At 48.8% G+C, this 19417-nt stretch overlaps 1 protein-coding gene and 1 long non-coding RNA gene across 5 annotated transcripts in view; one reads left to right on the forward strand and one right to left on the reverse strand.

Annotated features, from left to right (window-relative positions):
- The window catches only part of MAN1C1 (mannosidase alpha class 1C member 1), a 149220-nt gene that overhangs the window by 80761 nt on the left and 49042 nt on the right, over window positions 1-19417 (reverse strand). For all 4 annotated transcript variants that reach the window (XM_077899065.1, XM_077899064.1, XM_077899061.1 and 1 more), the window contains exon 2: window positions 14347-14443. In XM_077899065.1, coding sequence (XP_077755191.1) covers window positions 14347-14443 — 97 coding nt within the window. The remainder of the gene's footprint in view (window positions 1-14346; window positions 14444-19417) is intronic.
- Window positions 121-10326, forward strand: LOC144314661 (uncharacterized). The gene is made up of 2 exons (XR_013380509.1): window positions 121-697; window positions 9529-10326. It is a non-coding gene; the product is annotated as an uncharacterized LOC144314661 (long non-coding RNA).

Genomic DNA, 19417 nt, shown 5'->3' on the forward strand with positions numbered 1-19417 from the left:
TCATGAATAAATAAATAAAATCTTAAAACATGAAAGTGTCTCCAGCCATCCCTCCCCATCACTCCATCCTGTGGGGCAGCAACCCTGACGGTCAGCAACAAAGCAGACAGGAAACGTGCCTTCCTCTCAGGGAACACAAAATCAGGGTATCAGAATGACAACAAATTTCTACTCTGCCTTGCCAAGAGACCCTTCCCGCTGAGATGAGGAAATTTGGGGCACAAATCATCTTACTGGAAGGAGGAGGGACATTTTCACAGGATCAGCTGGAGGTCGGGGAAAACTGCAAAGTCTAACCATTCTTCATGTCATAACTTCGTCAGCTGTGCTGGTTGACAAGATGCTTACCCAGCACCTCAAGACATATGCCAAATTGAAGTCGTTGAATGTGTAAGCTATAATAACTACTGAGATTCTTCAGCAAGCTCGTGCCCAGAGGCCAGCTGGCCTCTGCCCCCCACACCAGGGGCTGCACAGCCCTGCTGCCCTGGGATGGGGCTCCAGGACGGGAGTCAGACTGATCTATCTGCCCACCCACTTCCGGCGCCTGTACTGTGAGTGGCCGGTGCAGGCACCAGACGTAAGGGTCAGTGCCTTCAGCAGCGGTTTCTACTGCAGAGCGTGTTCTTCAAAGAGAAAAGCAGGGATCCAATTTACCGCACTAAGGGATCATGGGAGACTGGAGGCAGGAAGGAAGGTAAAGGGGATGGCTGATACAGAGGCCGTGGTGCCGCTCAGCTGCGGGAGGGACGGAGGGACGGAGGGGCCGAGATTTCCTACGTTCCTGGCTGGGTCCTACCACCAGAGAAGGGAGTGGGGATATGCTGAAGGGTAAGGAGCAAGGTCAGCGTGCCAGGTGGGGGCTGCAGGTGGGCTGGGCATTACAATGAGCTCCAGCAGGGAAAGGGGACATGTAGGGCCCACCGGCGTCCAAGAAGATGGGCCATTTGTGATAATAAAGTTCCTTTGAGGCATTCTTATCAAAAGCATCCAAAATCCTCTCCCAGGCAATGCAGGAGAGTTACACCAAGACCATCCCATGTTACCTGAGGGTAGGATTAGTACCCAGGTGCCACATGGCTGGAAGGTACCCTCTTTACACAATTGCTCTGCCCGCCATTTGCAAATGCCATGTTCATCAAACATCTGCTGAATGAAGACCCCCTAGACATGCTGGACTCACTCACACAGTGGCCCAGGCCCCCACAGCTGTCCTGTTGAACAGGTGGCTTACCCCATCTGATAGTGTGGGAGCCCAAGTCCACGGCAGACTCAGCACCCACGGGGGCTCACCTTTGCCAAGGGCATCACCTGGGCTAACAGGGCTATGGGTGAAGGACCAATCACTTCAGGAATGACAGACTTTGGGCCCAGCAGGATCCTGTGGTTCCTAACTCAGGCTGTGCATCAGAACCACCGACAGATTCTGTTTTTAAAACAGATCCCTGAGCCAGCAACAGACTCTACCGAACCAGAATTTCTGGGGATGGAACCTGGAAATCCATGTTTGCTAATGTCCGGTAGCTGGTTGTGATGTCTTCCCTGGCTTAAGAGCCATAAATTGGCCCAAGCTACCCATTTCACAGATAGTGAGACTATATCCCAGGGAGGGGTAGGAAAAATGCATTGCCCAAGGTCACAGAGACAATTACTACTTCCCTGGACAGCTTTGACAATACCGATGGTAAAGATGATGATGATGATAATGATGGCAGCCATTACTATTTATTGGTGCTACTCTGAGCCCTTCACATATATTAATTGAATTCTCACAACCACTCTATGAAATAGGTACTATTATTCCTGTTTTCCTAGGAGAGGAAACTGCGGCACAGAGATGTTAATTGACTTGCCCAAGGTCACACAGCTAGGAAATGGAGCCAAAGCCCTGTGTTCCTATCTGGTTGGCAAACCTGCCTCAAGTCACCAGGATCCTGCCTCAGGGGTTTTGCTTCCTCTCCAGCTCCTAGATTGAGCTGCAGGCCCTGGGATGTTTCTGGGGAATGGTCTCAGCTTTGCAAACTGACCTCTGGAGCTGGGAGGAGCCCAGAGGATATATCTCATTTGCCAAGGGACCTGCTTTTGTACATACACCCTGGTCTGGGCAGGGTTGATGTCTGTGAAGTTCAAGGCCCTTTAGATAGAGCCATGCTGCCAGTGGCAGGAACGACCCCACTGCTGGATGTGGGCAATAACAGGAGAGGCAGCTTTTCCCAGTCCAGCCCCTGTGACACCATTTTAGACTCCGGTGAGTGTTGGGTAATAGCCTCATCTGGGGTGTCTGGGATTTTACCCTCCTTGATTTGGGGAAGATAAGTAAGAGGGATGGAATGGACAAAGGTTCAGCAGTGTCAAGGGAAGAATGTCACAGCCCCCTTCTAACCAATGAACACACATGGACCCTTCTTTGACATTCACCATTACCTCTGGATACCGCAAAAGTACCGTGGGGTTCTGTGCCATACCAGGGATGCACAAGGCAAGTTATGTGGGAGATCCTGGCTGGTGGGGGGTTCACAGTTTCAGAGGCAGAGGAAACCAGACGTGCAGGCTCTGGAGGTAGACAAGCCTGGGTTTGAACTGCCGCTCTGGCTCTTTGCAGGCTTGGACAAGTTACTTCTCTCGAAGTCTCAGTTTGCTCGTCAGCACAACACCTACTTCATCAAAGAGGTACCGAGGGGAATAAATGAAACTCACGAGAAGGTAGCTGCACAAGCAGGTGGGCAGATCCGCCCTCCTTGCCCCATACTAACGGAGACAAAGAACCTGAGTTGTTTCTGTGCCAATTTTCGCAACAAGAAGGAAGGAATCCTTCCCACCAAGTCAGGTGGTAGCAGACTTTCAGACCTCCCTCCCTCCCTCCCACCAGCAAAGGACACAGAAGCAGGGTAGCATTACACTTTTGTGGGACCTACCTCTGTAAAAATATATATGTTAAAAATGATCTTTCACAATTGCATTTGTATAAAAATGAATATAACCCAGGCTGGATTCATTATTATATTCATTTTTGTCTTCTGATTTTAAAGGAAAATTACAATACTTGTGTGAGTTGTAGGCACTATGTCTAATGAAGAAGTCAGCCCTGTATGGGGGCATTTTGAGCACCTGGCTGGGTACTGGAGGCCAGGACTAGGTCTCTTCCCTCCAAATGTGCTTCCTCCCACATCACCAATTGCTCCTGCCTCTGTCAAAGTACTAACGCTCTACCCAGCATGACCTCCTAGGCCTGGCTCGTGCTGTTTCTCCACCTGTAACAGAGATTTCACTGATTTTTGGCAAAATCTACCCCCTGAGCAACCCTGGCACCCAAGCATCTGCCCCCTCCCATACTTCTCCTCTTGGATGCACCATCTCTGTGGATTGTCAGCAATGAAATGTGGGGAACTTTATGGGAACTTTTAGAAGAGTTCCTGGAACTTGCTCAGCAGCTCTTCTTGGGTACCGTTGTTCTCTCTTGCAGCAGTGTCACTTAGGCACGTGCTCTGCCTGGCAGCACAGGCAGATCGCCTTTGTCTTCTCTCCAATGAGCTCATGGCATCTTGCTCATTTTGCACCCTCTTCCCTGCTCCATACCCAGCTGGGAGCCTGGCACACAGTAGGTACTCAATACAAAGTTGCAGAATTGAATTAAAACTTAAATAACTCAAACTCTCCATGTCCCCAACAGCACTATCCATTACTTGTTGCAAAACAACATCCAGATGCATTTCTGGGCAACTGCTATTTCAGGAAGTGTTATTTGGGGAGCCGAGCCCTGCTGGCTGGGTAAGAAGCAGGCAGAGGGCCTCCGCCATGGTGGCTCCCTTCCTCCCTGTCCTAATCATTTGCTTGGCCATCGGCAGGATTAGACAACAGCAATTATCCCCACATGGTCTATTCCCAGAATTCAAAGTTATTGGGGGAGAAAATGCAATTGTGCTTTTATCCAGTCATTAAAAAACAAAACAAGAGCAGTGGATTTCAAACTGCCTTTCAGATTTGATGAAAAGGAAAACAAACTTGAGCATTAGCCCTAAATTGTGCTGACAACACACTTCCGGGTTTCTTTGTCCTCCTTCACGTTCTCTTCAGAAGTTTTCAACAATTCCTATTGATCCCTGAGCGGTTCTCATGCCTGGGGAGAGCAGCCAGTGTGTGCAGAGGGGAACTGATCTGCCTGAGAGGCCCCGGGGGTTGGAGGAGGATGAAGGGGGTGGGGAGATGGTGGGGAAGTGAAGTCTTGGCTCCTCCGGCCCAGAGAAGCGGTCAGTCCTGGGTCCCCACTTGTGACCAGAGCCGCACCTCTGAGCCCACTGCCCACTTGGCCACACCAGACTTCCATCAGCCAGGGTCAAACACACCCAAAAGTAGTCAAATCACCTGCTATTTTAGGACCTTGAAGTAACAGGAGAGTCCACATGCCAGACGCCCACACTGTAGGATGGGAAATGAGCTCTGAGAGAGAATAGGTCTCGCCTAGGTCACAGAGCAGACTGGTGGCTGAGAAGCCATCAGAAGCCAGGTCTCCTGGTTCTGAAGCTCAGAATGGGGAGAAAACACGGGGAAGCTACATTCATAGGACCCCGTTTTATGCCAACACTGTTTGCATATGGTCTCTTACCATACCCCCACCTGCTCTAGCCACACCAAAAATCTTTTAGACCTCCAGGGGCAGGGCCTCATGTGACCTCCCCTCTAGGCTGTTGTACTTGTGTTTCTGTGTGCATGACCCCTCTCTTATGCTTCTTCCTTCATGCTTCTAGTCTCAGGGTAGAGGCCACCTCCTCCAGGAAGGCTTTTTGAAACCCATCCCTCCAAGAATGAATTAAAGAGCCCTTGGCGTGAGTGTGGACCTCAAAGCCTGGGAGATCTACACGGGTATCTCTCTGTCTTGCTTCCTGCTGTTTCCCCTCCATGTCTAGGAGAGTGTCTAGCACACTATGGGCACTGAACAATAATGAATAGATAAAGAAGTGGTCTCATATGATCTCAGTAACAATCTTATGAGAAGATGTCAATCTCCCCATTCCACAGGAGAGAAAACTGAGGCTCAGAAAAGAAATGTGACCCCTGCCGGGTGAGTTGGTAGAGCCAGGATTTGGAGAATCCAAGTCTTCTGACCCCAGGTCAATACTTTCTTTATTTCGACCCCCTTCCTGATATATAGTAACTGAACTAAAGACGGTCTAGTTCACACCATTTTGGACCTATGCATTACAGCTGGGGTGGTATGGGGAGTGGAGAGGTCACCCAATGGCACTGGGAGACAGTGTGGGGAGGGGATGGTGAAGGAATACTCTGCTAACTACTCCTTCTGCTACAAGGAACACTTGAGGCAGGCAGCCTAGGAGCCCCAATTCACCTCTAGGTTAAGGCAGGAAGAAGAGAGACCTTTCCACACCAGAGCCAAGCAGGCAGTGCAGGGCAGCTCAGCTCCAGGGAGCACATGCCTGGGAAGCTCGGGCTTTGAACAAGGGGTGGGGCGTCTGGATTAAGAGGGAAGTATCATTCAATAGGAGGCAATAATTCAGCATACTGCAAGAAGACCAATTGGTTTATCCATGTTGCAAAACTGGCAGCATCCAACTAAAGCTCAACATACTAATACCGTATGACCCAGCAATTCAAATCCTGGGTCGATCCCAACATAAGTGACTGCTTGTTTCCACCAAAAAGCATGTACAAAAAGTGTTTATAACCCTCAAATACTCCTGATGGGAATGTAAAATGGTGCAGCCACTGTGGAAAACAGTCTGGCAGTTCTTCAGAAGTTGACACATAGAGTCATGTGACCCAGCAAGTCCACTGCTAGACAAATACCCAAGAGAAATGAAAACCCACATCCACCCAAAAACTTGCACATGAATGTTCATAGAAGCATTATTTGGAACAGCAAAAAAACAAAAACAAAAACACAAAATCCACACAATCCAAATGTCCATTAACTGCTTAAAGGATAAATAAATGTGGTATTTTCACATGATGGGATATTATTTGGCAATACTTCCCGGGGAAATGAGGTACAAGTACAAGCCACCGTGAGGATGAACCTTGAAAAATTAGTCCTGATGAAAGAAGTCAATCACAAAAAAAACAGGTATTATATATGATCTCCTTCATATGAAACGTCCAGAATAGGCAAATCTCTGTAGGGACAAAAAGGAGATAAGTGGTTGCCTTGGGTTGGCAGGGAAGGGAGAGTTGGAGAGACTGACAGCCAATGGGTTTGGGGTTTGCTTGCAGTTGCCACAAACCGGCAACAACAATGTCCAACAACAGTAGAATGGGTAGATAAACTTGAAAAGGAATGAACTGCTCTTTATGATATAATTATGAGTGAAAAGCAGCAAAACCATAAAAGAGTATATATAGTCTGGTGTGAAATCTTAAAGCAGACAAAACTAATCTGATAGAAGTCAGAATAGTGGCGGCCCTTGCGGGGGGGGGGGGGGGGGGGCGGGTGGACTACTGACTGGGAGGGGCTGGAGGGGACCTTGTGGCTTACAGGAAACGCCACCTTGATCTGCGGAATAGTTACAGGCTGCACCCGTAAGTAAAATTCATTAGGATGTGCACTTAACATTTGTGCCTTCTACTGCATTTAAGGTAGAAGTTACGGGTCAATGTTTACAAAGTAATTTTAAAAAAAGGCAGAGGCTCAAGTAAAAAAGACCAGGGCTCAAGTCCTGGCTGTCAGGCCTCTGTGAGAGTCTGTGTCCCTCTGCATGCCTCCTTCCCCATCCTCCAGACATCGGACCAGATGGTTTCAAAGAATCCAACTGGCACCGACAGTCTGAGATTTCTGCGAATTCACATACCTATTTGTCAGTGAGTTTGTTGGGAAATTTGGCAAGTGCTTGCCATCAATGCGGTGTGAAGAAAAGGGGGCTGGCTGTCTGCTGTGGGCTCAGCCTTGTTTCCAAGGAAGGCAAGGTCTTTGGAAAGTGGGTGGGAACACCCCGCCTCCAGGAGGGAATGTCACTTTCAATATGAATCATCTTAGGCATCCAGCAACTTGCTCTGGGAATAGATACCCTGACTCACTTCTCCCTGACAGGAACAAGACTTGCTACTAAAATTTCAGATTTCAAGAGAACCAGCACAGCCCAAATAGCCTCTCAGAGGCAGAAAAAAAAAAAAAAAAAAAAAAAAAAAAAAAAAAAAGAAAAAGAAAAAAGAAAGAAAAGAAAAAAGAAATCAGCCTAGTAACCAACCAGGAATCAGAGAGGGGCTGGGCGTCTTTGTACTGAAGACCCGAGGAGCCCCAAAGGAGGCCGCCCGCCGGCTCACACGGCTGCTGGCGCCAGGGCAGGGACAGGGACTCAAGGCTCCCTGACCTTGAGTTTTCTTTTTACAACAACCTGCTACTATATTTTTTAGAGAAATAAATTATGCTCTGTGCTGGTGGGAAGCCTTTTAAACAATAAGAAAAAGAAAACGGCCAAGATGCATCTTAATGAGAAAGTGCTTAGGAAAAAAAAAATCTTTTGGTGGAGGAGAGTGCAGAGCACCCTGCCCCGAATGGTCAGCTGCATGGGAGAGTGGAAAGCCAGCAGGCTAATTCAGAGGTGAGCGCTTTGCTTCGATAATTACCCAGTGTGGCCTGAGGGACTTTCTGGTCTTTAGGAGGGAGCTGTGAAATCATGGATGTGTCATTCAAGGCCACAGGGAGACATCTCCCCCCCCCCCCCCCAACAGAACCGCGGCATCTGACCAGCAACTGTCCGTTGTGCCTACCCTTCATGTGTGGGGTTAATACTTTCATCCCATTACCCTCCTTGTGCTAAAAGCCCATCTGCCAGTGACCGGTGCTTCTGATCCATTTCCTCTGCACTCTGACAGCTCCCAGCCTCCGGATGGAGCAGCCACGGCTCCCAAAACATGTGACTACCCGGAAGGTTTGCTTGCTGCCCTTACGCCTGACCTGTTCTATGCAAGGAATTGCAACATCACCACTTCCGACGCAGATGACAGCTCTTTCTCAAAACAAACTCAAAGCCTGGGTCAGGAATGTGCACCACAGCCTGCGAAAAATCAGTGAGCAACACGGCCTGATAATGATTTTCCAAGAATTATGGATACTGGGTGTTTTGGTTTTTCAGAAAAAAAAAATGAACTCATAAAAGCGGATATAGTATTTTTCAGCCAGAGAAGTCAACGTGTTCTGTTACCCAACAGCAGGGGAAGAGGATAGGGGACCAGGGAGGGTGTGCGTGCATGCCAGGCAGGGTACTGGGGCGACCTAACCCGGCCGCCACCTCCATAGGTGAGTAAACTGAGGTTCAGAGAATTTTGTGACTTGCCCAATTTCATTCAGTTGGTAAATGCGGAGGACTTGAATCCAGGCCTACCTCTAAAGTCAAAATGCTGCCTCCCAGAAACAACCTCAGAGATTCGTGGAAACATGGAGTTCTGTGGAAAACTGCAGAAGCAGGTGGTTTTTGCAAACTGTCTCTCTGGCAAAGTGTGCAGTTCCCTAGGCAGCCATACTGGTAGAGTAACTCTCACCCCCCACAAAAAGATCCAGTAAGACTGGGGTGTGTGTGTGGGAGACTGTGAACATTTTGCAGAAGGTACTACTAAGTCACACACCAAAAAGCAATTGTAAAAGTGACATCTTGGGACCTGGATTTATTCCCTCTTCAACATCATATTTGCTCTGTTACAAGGCAAAGATGATTTTTTTTCTCTGCCAAGGCCAAACATTCCCAGCCTGTGATCTGAAAATCATGCAGTGTTCATTTTGCCTCTTAACTCACCCAAAGCCATAAATCATCCCTCGAAATGGGGATTTGGTTGGCAGTTCTATCGGGGATTCACAAGGCAGAGGCGGAATCCAATTTGGGGCTCTCACGGTCATCCTGAGCCGGCTACGAGCAGGTGGACATTGCTCTTGGCCATGCGAGTGCCTCCATGCTCCATGGAGAAGAGGCCCAAGAAACAAATCTGCTGACCAAGCAGGACGGTTGCTCTGATGGGGTTAGTCTGCTGATTCTAAATGCACTTGTGACAGAGGACGAGGTCAAGGCAGCTGAAGAGAATAAGAGGAAGAGAGAGCAAAGCAGGATCCAGCCCTTTCCCAGCCAAACCAAGGACAAGGGGAGAAGGGAAAACAGGGCAGGCAGAGACAGCAGTGGGCGATTCATTCATTCCAACATATTTACTGAGAGCCTACTACGTGTTATGTGCCAGACACTGTTTCTTTCTTCCGAATATAATGATTTTCACAAGTACTTTTTAACAAATAGAAAAATTATGGAAGCAGCTGAGGGTTAACGAGTGTGCATTGGCAGGGACGTGTAGGCACACGGCCACGTGCTGCACATGGACTTCATCTAATCTCCACCACTGCTGGGGGAAGTATTATCTTCATTGTACAGATGGAGAAACTGAGGTACAGAGATTAAGAAACTTGCCTACGGTTACATGACTAGTAAGTGGCAGAGCCAGGATTCAAACTCAGGCAGGTGTAGTTCTCAAGTCCCCAGTTCCCTCAGCTCATCATGCTGACGGCCGATGGCATGTTTTGCAATTCTGTGTTTTCAGGTTCTCCGGAAAGGATAAGACATTTTCCTATGCTGGGAGAAAAGAGGAACATCTGCATCTTTTTTCCAAGCCCTGAATACTCAACCAATGTCCACTAACTACTGATGCCTGGAGATGGGTGGCTGCAGACCCTGGCCATAAAGTACATGTCCTCCTCAGCTTCCGTCAGGGTAAGGGAGAAGATGTACCAGCTTGGATTCCCCCAACTCAGATGAAGGAGTGGGACTTGCCTTCGAAGAGGCCTCTCTGGTGGCACCCTCCCAAGACTCTGTGCCCATGCTGATGTTCCCAGCTGCCAAGGGAAGATGAAGTTATCATGGCTCACTCTGACTTCTTGGGAGGATTAATGCTCGTTAAGCGCCTCAAGGCTGGCAGCTGGCACCAGTGCAAGGTGTCACTTACTACTGTCCAGAAACTCTCATCCTGGCAGGAGGCTGATTTATTCCATGGCCTTGAACCTTAACCTTCCCCTGTCTCTTCCCTGTTAAAAATTTCTCTGTAAGCTGCTTAAATGAAGAAGTGAACCTGACACTGCCTGCCAGTGGGCTGCTCAGCCACGATCTCTGCCATGGGCACTCAAGGGCTGGGGAAACAGGGCAGGAGGGATCAGGGTTTAGGAAGCCCTGGAGCCCTCACATGGATCCCTGGGTCTAAGGTCTCGGATATGCTCCAGTCAAAATGGGAGCAGCACACACTGTCCTAAGAGCCTTATGTCATCCTCATAGCAGCTGACCTGAAGAATGCCAGACATGAATATGAGTGCTTCTCATGTCTTAACTCCTTTCATTCTCAAAACAATCCTGTGAGTGGGTAGTATTGTTGTGTCAACTTTACAGCTGGGACAGAGGTCCAGAAAGGTTAAGAAACTTACCCAAGGTCACAAAGCTAATAAGTGGCACAGCAGCATGCAAATGCAACCTCTCTGGCCCCGAGCCCATGCTAGCTTATTTAATATCCTCCCAAAGCATAGCAGCAGTCCTTTTTACAGGTAAGGAAGGCCTTTGTACACTGAGCCACTGTGCTTTGTGGCATTGCCGGCTGCTGCATAGCAGCTGGTTCCTCTCCCTCCCCTCCCCGAATGGGTTCTTCAAGTGGCAGACTTACCTCTGTGACTTATTAGCAATCAGAACACTATCATCGAGTGCCTGCTCTGAGCCGGACTCAGGGCTAGGCCTCTGTCCATCTCCAGTTATCACCAAGGCCCCAAGAGGCCAGGGACTCTGTCCCACTCCGCAGTCTGAGGCCACACAGCTAAGTGGCAACACAGAGGTTCTATTCAGGCCTGCTGAGATCCAAAGCCACACTCTTTCCACCACCTGGCTGGACACTAACAGGGACATTTGAGTGACCTCTTAGAGGAAGGGGAAATAGGCAGATATCTGCCATGGCCTGGGCCACAAGGCAAGGAGCAGGCTGTGTCCTTGCTCACAGCACTGGGGTCTTGGGAACATTTTCTGACATGACCTGCTGAGCCGGATGTTAGTAAAAAGGAAGCCACTTTGACACTGAATTGCTAAGGATACAAAAGCTGGCTTGAGAGACACCTCACTCAGCAGTCTTGCTCTGAGTGAGAACAGATTCAGGGAAGGGGAGTATGGGCAGCTGGGAGGGGAACTCGATTTGGTGAAATGCTGCACAGGAGACCGACTCAGCATCTGATGTCACTGCAAAGACAGGCACTGGTGTGAACTCATTACTTTTCCTGGTATACAGCCCTCTTGGCCCTGCAGGCCCAAGAGGGGGACTGCAAGAGCCCATGTCCAAACAGCTCAGCCAGGTGGGGCAGGGTGAGCACTGCTGTCACCTGACCTTCCTGGCAGGGCTCAGTTTACAGTAAAGTCACTGAAGATGGCAGTGGCCAGAGCCCAGCAACGATGCCATCTAGCAGCCCACACGAGTCCAGAAAAAGAAGTGGTAGGGTGACAAGCATTCTAACTTAGGCCAATTCACCTTCTTCTATTTTTGGGAATAGTCTGGCTTCAAAGCCTCTCATGGATCCACCCCAAACTAGAACCTCCTTCTCTGGGTGCATTCCCATAAGCCTCTGTCTCCTGAGACAAATTTGTGGTAATTACAGTCAGAGATACTACCTATTAAGCAGGTTCTTTGTGTCAGGCAGGTTCTGGGTTGGGGTCTGATGTTTTCATTAGTACCACTGTGCAGAAAAACTCAGGCTCATAGAGAAATAACTTGCCTAAGGTCATACAACCAAAAAGTGGTACAAAAGCATTTGTTGAATGAAAGAATAAACCAAGACCAGCTCTCGCTGCACACCCTCCTTTCCCAGGGGCCAGCCACCCACTGCGACCTCTTTGCTAGCTCCAGAGGAAAGCAACTGCTTCGCTGTGGGGACTATTGCAGGCACTGGATCGATGGGCACCCAGGGGAGTGGCTGCTCTGGGAGACAGGCATCCAGGGGATTGGCTGCTCTGGGAGACAGGCACCCAAGGGACCTCAGGACCTCCCATGGGCTCGCCAGGGCAACTGCTGACTGCATGTATTATTCTGTAAACGGCAAAGCACTCACACAGACTTGGCCCTTTGAATGTTCATATTTGCTCTCACAGCAGTCCAGTATGAAGGACAAATGAGCAGAGGGGACCTGAGACACTATGTGACTCAAACCTGGCCACACAGGTACCTCAGGACAGAGTGAGGACTTGCGCCCAGGTCTTTTGACTCAAGGACCAACTTACTTTCCGCCATTCTAGCTGCCCACTCTCCATCAGGGCTGGTGATTGAAAAGGCACTGAGAGTTGAGGTGCAAATGACAGCCCTGAGGAATTTTGCACAATGGGACTTGGCTTAGCTCAATCCTACCTACAGTGTTCCCATGGTACTTCCTCTGTCCCTGTGGATGGTCTGAGCAACAGCTATGCCCATGCTGTGTAGTTTCAGAAATTAGCCTCCCCCACTCCCACCAATTCCCTGAATATTTGTTAGAGGGAAGGAGAGGGAAAGCCTCCATGGCTCCATCCTGGATTTACACTAGTCACCAAAGCTCCAACAACTGTGGTGAGACCCACACTGGCCCCTTTTCCCCAGGGCTGATGTGGGATGTTGGGGGAAGGTCTGAGTTCCAAGGCAGGGGAGACAGCCAGGCCCCTGAACAGAAATCCACACATTTCATATCCGAGGTTAAAGAAACATCTGTCTTCCTCCCTTCTGATTCAGGAGTCCTCCTAGGAATCTATCCTAAGACAACATTTTATGCACAAAGATGACAACTGGTGAATTATCTTTAATAGCAAAAAATTAGAAACGACTTCTGTCCAACATTAGCAGAATGGTTAAATGAATTATGGCACATCCATGCAATAATTGCAACCATTAAAAACATTCTTTATGACAAAATTTGGATAAGTTAGGGAAACACTTATGATGTAACATTAAGCCAAAAGGAGGGAGGGAGAGAAAGAGAGAGAGAGACAGGACATAAAATTGTATATAGAAGAAAAAAGCAAAGAGAAGATTGGAAAGAAATGAACTAAGATGCTAAGAGAGGCTGCATCTATGTGGCAGAATGAGTTATTTTTTGTCTGTTTTCCATTTTTTTAACAAAGATTTATCTATTCATGAGACACACACACACAGAGGCAGAGACACAGGCAGAGGGAGAAGCAGGCTCCTCGCAGGGAGCCCGATGCGGGACTCGATCCCAGATCTCAGGATCACGACCCAAGCCGAAGGCAGTCGCCCAACCACTGAGCCACCCAGGTGTCCCTGCTTTCCACTTTTTGATACTTTTTCTTTTCCCCTACATTCCTGTGATAATCAGAAAAATGAAAGAAGCTTCCCAAACTCTCTCTCTCTATCACACACTGCTCCCCCCACCCCCGGGAGTGAATTCTCACACATCCAGAAAGAATGTGATGCAGATTGGTTAGAGGGAAGAAGGCAGGTTCTCTGTGTTCCTCTTCCCATAACGTAGGCACTTCTCTTAAGATCATACACATGGGATCCCTTTAACCTGCCTTCAAGATTTTCCTAGGGCTTTTCATCTGACTTGGTTCTTTGGTTCTGGACCTCAGGAGTGAGGAACACAGTGGGTGAATTTCTGTCGCCAGCCCTGGATAGCTCTGGTCTCTCAGGGAAGCAGCAAGCCAGGCCGCCTCCAGCATCTTTTCTGGAGAAAGGCCTGCAGAGAGGAGAGCTGGCGACTTGGAAGGGTGTTAAATTTGGAATGTGAGGCCGTGCCCACAAGAAGGCACTCTGCAGACTCTCCAGCTGAGAGAGGCTTTCCGGAATTAGGAGAACCCGTGGCTGAAGAGGGAAGAGACACGAGCTAGTGAGGCTGAAGGTCACATGCAAGCTACTGACACGAGGCCACACCTGTGCTACTCCCTGACGTGCGACAGTACTGTCCGTCTATGAGGTGAGCGTGCAAGATGCACCTGCAGGACCCTAAAGGCAGTGCATGCACCCACCTCATCAGAAACATGTTCTGTTTCTCTACGAGACCACCCAAGATCATCTTACAGCTACACCTGGGGGAGTGGATTTAAATCCAGTCCTCTGTGTCCTTTAGAGCACCAAACCTGCTCCTTGGAAGCAGGTCTCTGTTCCTTACCATCTCCAGTCACATGTCCAAGTGTGTTTGCTCTAAAACACAGATGCTAAGTGCATACAAAGAGTGTAAAGTGAGAGGGAAGCGTGTTGGCTTCCCCCAAATCTAGAAGGCTCGAAAGCCTGAGCAGCCCAGAAGGAGCTCAGACTCAGAAGCCACTGGGTCTGGGGAAATAGGGGGGGTGGGGAGTGGGGGGGTTGCAGGGCACAACAGCCCAAACTGAATTCCACTCAGCCACCAGGGGGACTCACCAAACATGTTGCCCTCGTAGCCGTCTCTTGTGAGTGGCCGGAGCTCATTTTTCCCCATTGCATAAAGCTTGTAGCTCTGCCAGGCGAACTGCATCATCTGCAAGAAAAAGCAGGAAACAGAACCTGAGCATGGCAATTCCCAACCATGTACTCTGACCACCTGGCTTTGCCCTCTGCAACAGGATTTGAAACCACACTTAAAAAGTAATCTTCGTGGGATCCCTGGGCTGCTCAGCAGTTTAGTATGATCCTGGAGTCCCAGGATCGAGTCCCATATCGGGCTCCCTGCATGGAGCCTGCTTCTCCCTCTGCCTGTGTCTCTACCTCTTTCTCTCTGTCTCTGTCTCTCTCATGAATAAATAAATAAAATCTTTAAAAAAAATAATCTTCCAAACTGAAGAAGATGATTTCCTTTCACATAGTTCTATTCATAGTCACGGCTGCCTGGAAGGCCATTCTCCTCAGATGACCCCAGTAGCCCAGAGTCTTCCCACAGATTCCTTAGAGAAGACACAGAAAACATTAAATATATTCTAGCCATCCTTCAGTGCCAAAGTGAAAAGCCACTTCTTCCATGAAGCCTTCCTGCTTTGCTCCAGCCCTACAGGGATTCTCTGAAAGGAAGGAAACAACTTACTGAGTGATGCCTGGTATAATCTAATAAAGCAATCCCCTGAGCTAGCAACTGTTGACTCCATCCTACAAGGCAAAGACATCAGGTAACTTGTCCAAGGTTACCTAGAGTCAGTGAGAATGCTGGGAACCAAACCCATGCCTTGTGGTTCCGAAGCCTTAGGTCCGTCCCCAAAGCCTTTGTTCTGCCCCCTAAAGTCACCATAAGGCTCTATGAACTTTTCTAACACTTGGCTTGACTCACTTTTGCCATCCTGAGCTCCCTAGCACTCGAGCTGGTCACTTACTGTTTTTGTTTCCCTGGCTGGGAACCATAAGCGCCTTGAAGCCAGCCTCTATACATGCCTCAGTTTCCCCTACAGCAACCAGTACAGGGCTTGGCATGTGTAGGGGGCAATGAATATCAACTTTGTCACCCAGTCTGGACATGAGTTCTTACTCATTAAGGTAACCATGTCATTCCCTAGGAAACATTGTTCAAGCACCTTGGAATACAAGCTGACAGTGTATCCTCAGCTCTGCTTCTCTGTCCCCCAGGCTCTCCCTTATTTGTCTTTATGGTGCTGCTTTTTTGCCTCTATATGGCTGGCTGCTTGGGTGACAGCAGGGCAGAGGAAGAAGCCGGGGCAGGAAGCAGAGGCACAGATGAGAGCCCAGTGTGTGGGGAGGCAGCTGGTGTGGTACAAAGAACTCAGGCTTCTGAGGCCAGACTGTCTGGGTTCTCATTTTACCTCTGCTTTGACTCTAGCAAGTGACCAAACATCTCTGCGCCTCAGTGGGCTTCTTTTTGAAATGGGAATAACAGGTGCTGTTTTGCTGAAAGACTTAATCTCTAATCCTGAAAGGTTTTCATGAAAGAAAGTAGTTGGGGAATGCCCAGTTTCTGACCTGCCATGGCACGTGATCACCAAACACTAGTCCTCTGCCCTCCTGAGCTGCTAAAATCCCCATCTGGTGCCCCAAGCCACAGCCACCACCTCTCCTCCCAACCATCCTTAATTCTCAAACTTTGCGAGCATCACCTAGAGAGCTCTGTAGGCCCCATCCTTGAGTTTCTGATTCAGCAGGTCTGGGGTGGGCCCAAGAATTTGCTTTTCTAACGAGTTCCCATATGCTGCTGGTCCACAGGCCACCCCTGAGAGCCACAAGTCTGGTCCATGTGTTTATTTCTATTTCTCACCTCACCTCCAGATGCTGTACTTTTCTACTTTTCTCCTTCTATCTCCCAGCCTACCTTCCTGCCTCAGCTTCCTCTTTCTGGACATCTCCACCCTCATCCTCCATGCTCTGCCATTCCAGGTGCCAAGGCTTAGAAGTGGTCTCTTCCAGACGCATCTGGACCATAATTTCTGTGTTTGCTGCTGTGGCCCAAATACACAGGCCAGGAGAGCAGATGTGACTAGTCTATGGCCCACACTTCCCGTGAAATAGCAGAATGATCCCACAGCACCTCTCCGTTTCATAGATGTTCATACTGAGGCTCAGAGATGGAAGTGGTCAGGGTGGCACAGCCGGCAGGGCTGGAATCCACCTCTTTCAACTCCCAGGCTGACTGACCCTATCCTCGTGCCCAGCCTGATATATGGCTTCCCATGTGACACACATGCAAATGTCATGGTAATGCATGCCAAGCACTTGGCAAGCGCTTTGAGTCCTGGTTCCATTCCTGTTATTTTCTACTTATCCTGAATTGGCAATAACAGAAACTAATTGCTGGGTACGACTGCTTAAGGGAGACTGGCCTCCTCCCTCAGTCTCTCTTATCTGGAGGCCTCCTCAGTTAAGTCGGTGTGAGCTGAGGAAGCGGAGGGTAGCAGGAGGCTGGTAAAACAAAAATGACAACAGGAAAGCAGGAGCAGAGGTCTGGATGGGGAGGATGACACCCTCCCCTCAAAACCCCTCCTGCTTAAGAGAATAGAGAGAGAGAGAAAGAGAGAGAGAGGAGTGGGTGTACCAGAGTAATTAGGAGAAACATAGGTATCTGCATGTTCCCAGAGGAGCTGCCACTGCAGGGATGTGGAGACATTTGGAACAAGGCCCGTTATCTCAGTCACCCCACATCAGTGGATAGGAGCGAAGGCACAAATCATCCCTATGCCACTGGGGATGAGATTCAGAAGGCAACCAGCATGGATCTCAGCCCACTCTCTGCTTTCTCTCTCTCCCTCTCATACACACAACATGTACAAAGATACACTGGTGTCTTCCATCTGGGGTCACAAGTGGCTCAACCTGGGCACTGGATTAGCAGGGGACAGGAAAAGACGCCCAGCCAGGCAGTCTTTACTTCTCTTCCTAGAGCACCCCAAGCAAGCACCGACCCAGGGTCTTGTCCTGTGCTCAGCTATGGTTTGGGCTACAGCCACAGTGGGAACGCTACCCCGGCCCCACCTTCTATTTCCCTGCCAAATGTTTATCTTCCTTCACATCCCGGTTGAAACAGCACTTTTGGAGGAAGCCTCCTCCCCAGTCATGCCTAAGTCAGGCCCCTACTCTTTCCCCACATTCCTGATGCTATGGCCTACAGCAGCCTGCAGTCAAGCTTTTATACAGTCCCCCCAAAACTCCTAGTCGTTGCTGCAAGACTCATCGCAACTCATCCAGGGACTGGCACATAATAGGGGCTCACTAAATATTTTCTGAATGACCAATAAGAATTAAGAAAACCACTGTAGAGCTTAACGCATGGTTGGCAGACTGGTGGACCACAGATGTCATGGGTAAGATAGGTCATGTCAGAAGGGAGGGGCTTCTAAACACCAGAGGCACTCAGAAGAGGGCAAGTGTGTGTCTCAAGTAGATAACCAAGCGTCCTCATGAACACACAGGACTGTGAGGGACACAAGAAGAGGATGAACCACAGAAAGACTACCTCACTCCGGAGCTGGTAATACATGCCTTGGCTGACCCCTGGACTGGGCTTTAGAGATAGACTGTCCTTGGCTTCATGTTAGGCAGGTCTAAGACCTCAAAGGTCATCTAGAATACCTCCTGCCCCACACAAGTTCCTTAATAAAAGATTAACTAATGCCTCTTTGAACACCTGCAGGGATGGGGTGCTCACCACTTTACCAGGCAGAGCTCATTTGACTATAGTTTCTTTTTTTTCTTTTTAAAGATTTTATTTATTTATTTATTTATTTATTTATTTATTTATTTGAGACACAGAGAGAGAGGCAGGCAGAGACACAGGAAGAGGGAGAAGCAGGCTCCATGCAGGGAGCCCAACGTGGGACTCGATCCCGGGTCTCCAGGATCACGCCCTGGGCCGAAGGCAGATGCCCAACTGCTAAGCCACCCAGGCGTCCCTGACTATAGTTTCACAAAGTTCTTCCTTAATCAGTCCAAATCATAATGTTTTTCCAGGGTGCCCCGAGGCTTGTTGCCCATTTGTTATGGTTTGCTATACTTTTGTTAATGAGCAGAAACCAAAGTGCAGACTCTCCCTGGTTACATCTGGACCAGATCCTGTGGGCGTGGACTTGCCATTTGTCCCCGATAATTTTATCTTGTAGGACTCTGCCTACCATTCTGTGCTGTCAGGATCTTTCTGGAACCACATCTTATCATTCAACATGCGTGCATCTGCCTGCTTTGGGTAATCTGCAAACTTGATAGGACTGCCATCTGTGTCTCCCCCCACCGAGTTTTGGACAGAAACATTGAGCAGGGGGGCTGAGAACAGCACTGGGGAAACCACAGCAGGGGCCTTTCTCCTGGATGTTGCATCTTTCTTTGAGTGTCATCTGTCAGCAAGTGAGGAACCTACCAATCAATACAACCCCCATGTCTCCATTTTTGTGCACAAAGATGTTGTTTCAGCCCTGTGAAGGACAGGGCTGAAACACAGAAACATTCCCCCAGCATAGCTAGTACAGAAAATAATTAATTGCTGCATTTTTATAAAAGGAAAACCAGGGGTTAGACCGGCAGGATTTGCTCTTAGAGAACCCATTTTGGTTCCTACAAATCATAATTTTTTGTTCTAAATGCTTGCAAATCACTAACTTAAAACCCTATCAGGGCCTTAGGAGGCTATAATCAAAAAGATGGACAATAATAAATGTTGGCCATAATGAGGAGGAACTAGAACCCTCATACATTGTTGGTGGGAATGAAAATGGTGCAGTTGCTTTGGAAAAACAGTATGGCAAAAAAAGTTAAATAGAGAGTTACCATGTGACCCAGCAACTCCACTCCTAGGTGTGGACCTGTCCAGAAAAGAACTAACAGCTGGCCGAAGGCTTCCATTCCTAGAAAGGCCTGCTTGCCAGACTGATCCTCAGCTGATGTCTAGGAATGAGGATTTCATGAGTATTCTCACCATCCTCTAACTGGTGAGGGTGGTTTCCTGTCCTTAGAATGTACAATCTCTGATGCTGAATACCTGGCTTTCCTTCTGGCAGTCTAGAATTTTTGTATGTGCTAAAATGGTACC

This window comes from Canis aureus, chromosome 5 (assembly GCF_053574225.1).
Source record: "Canis aureus isolate CA01 chromosome 5, VMU_Caureus_v.1.0, whole genome shotgun sequence".
NCBI lineage: Eukaryota > Metazoa > Chordata > Mammalia > Carnivora > Canidae > Canis > Canis aureus.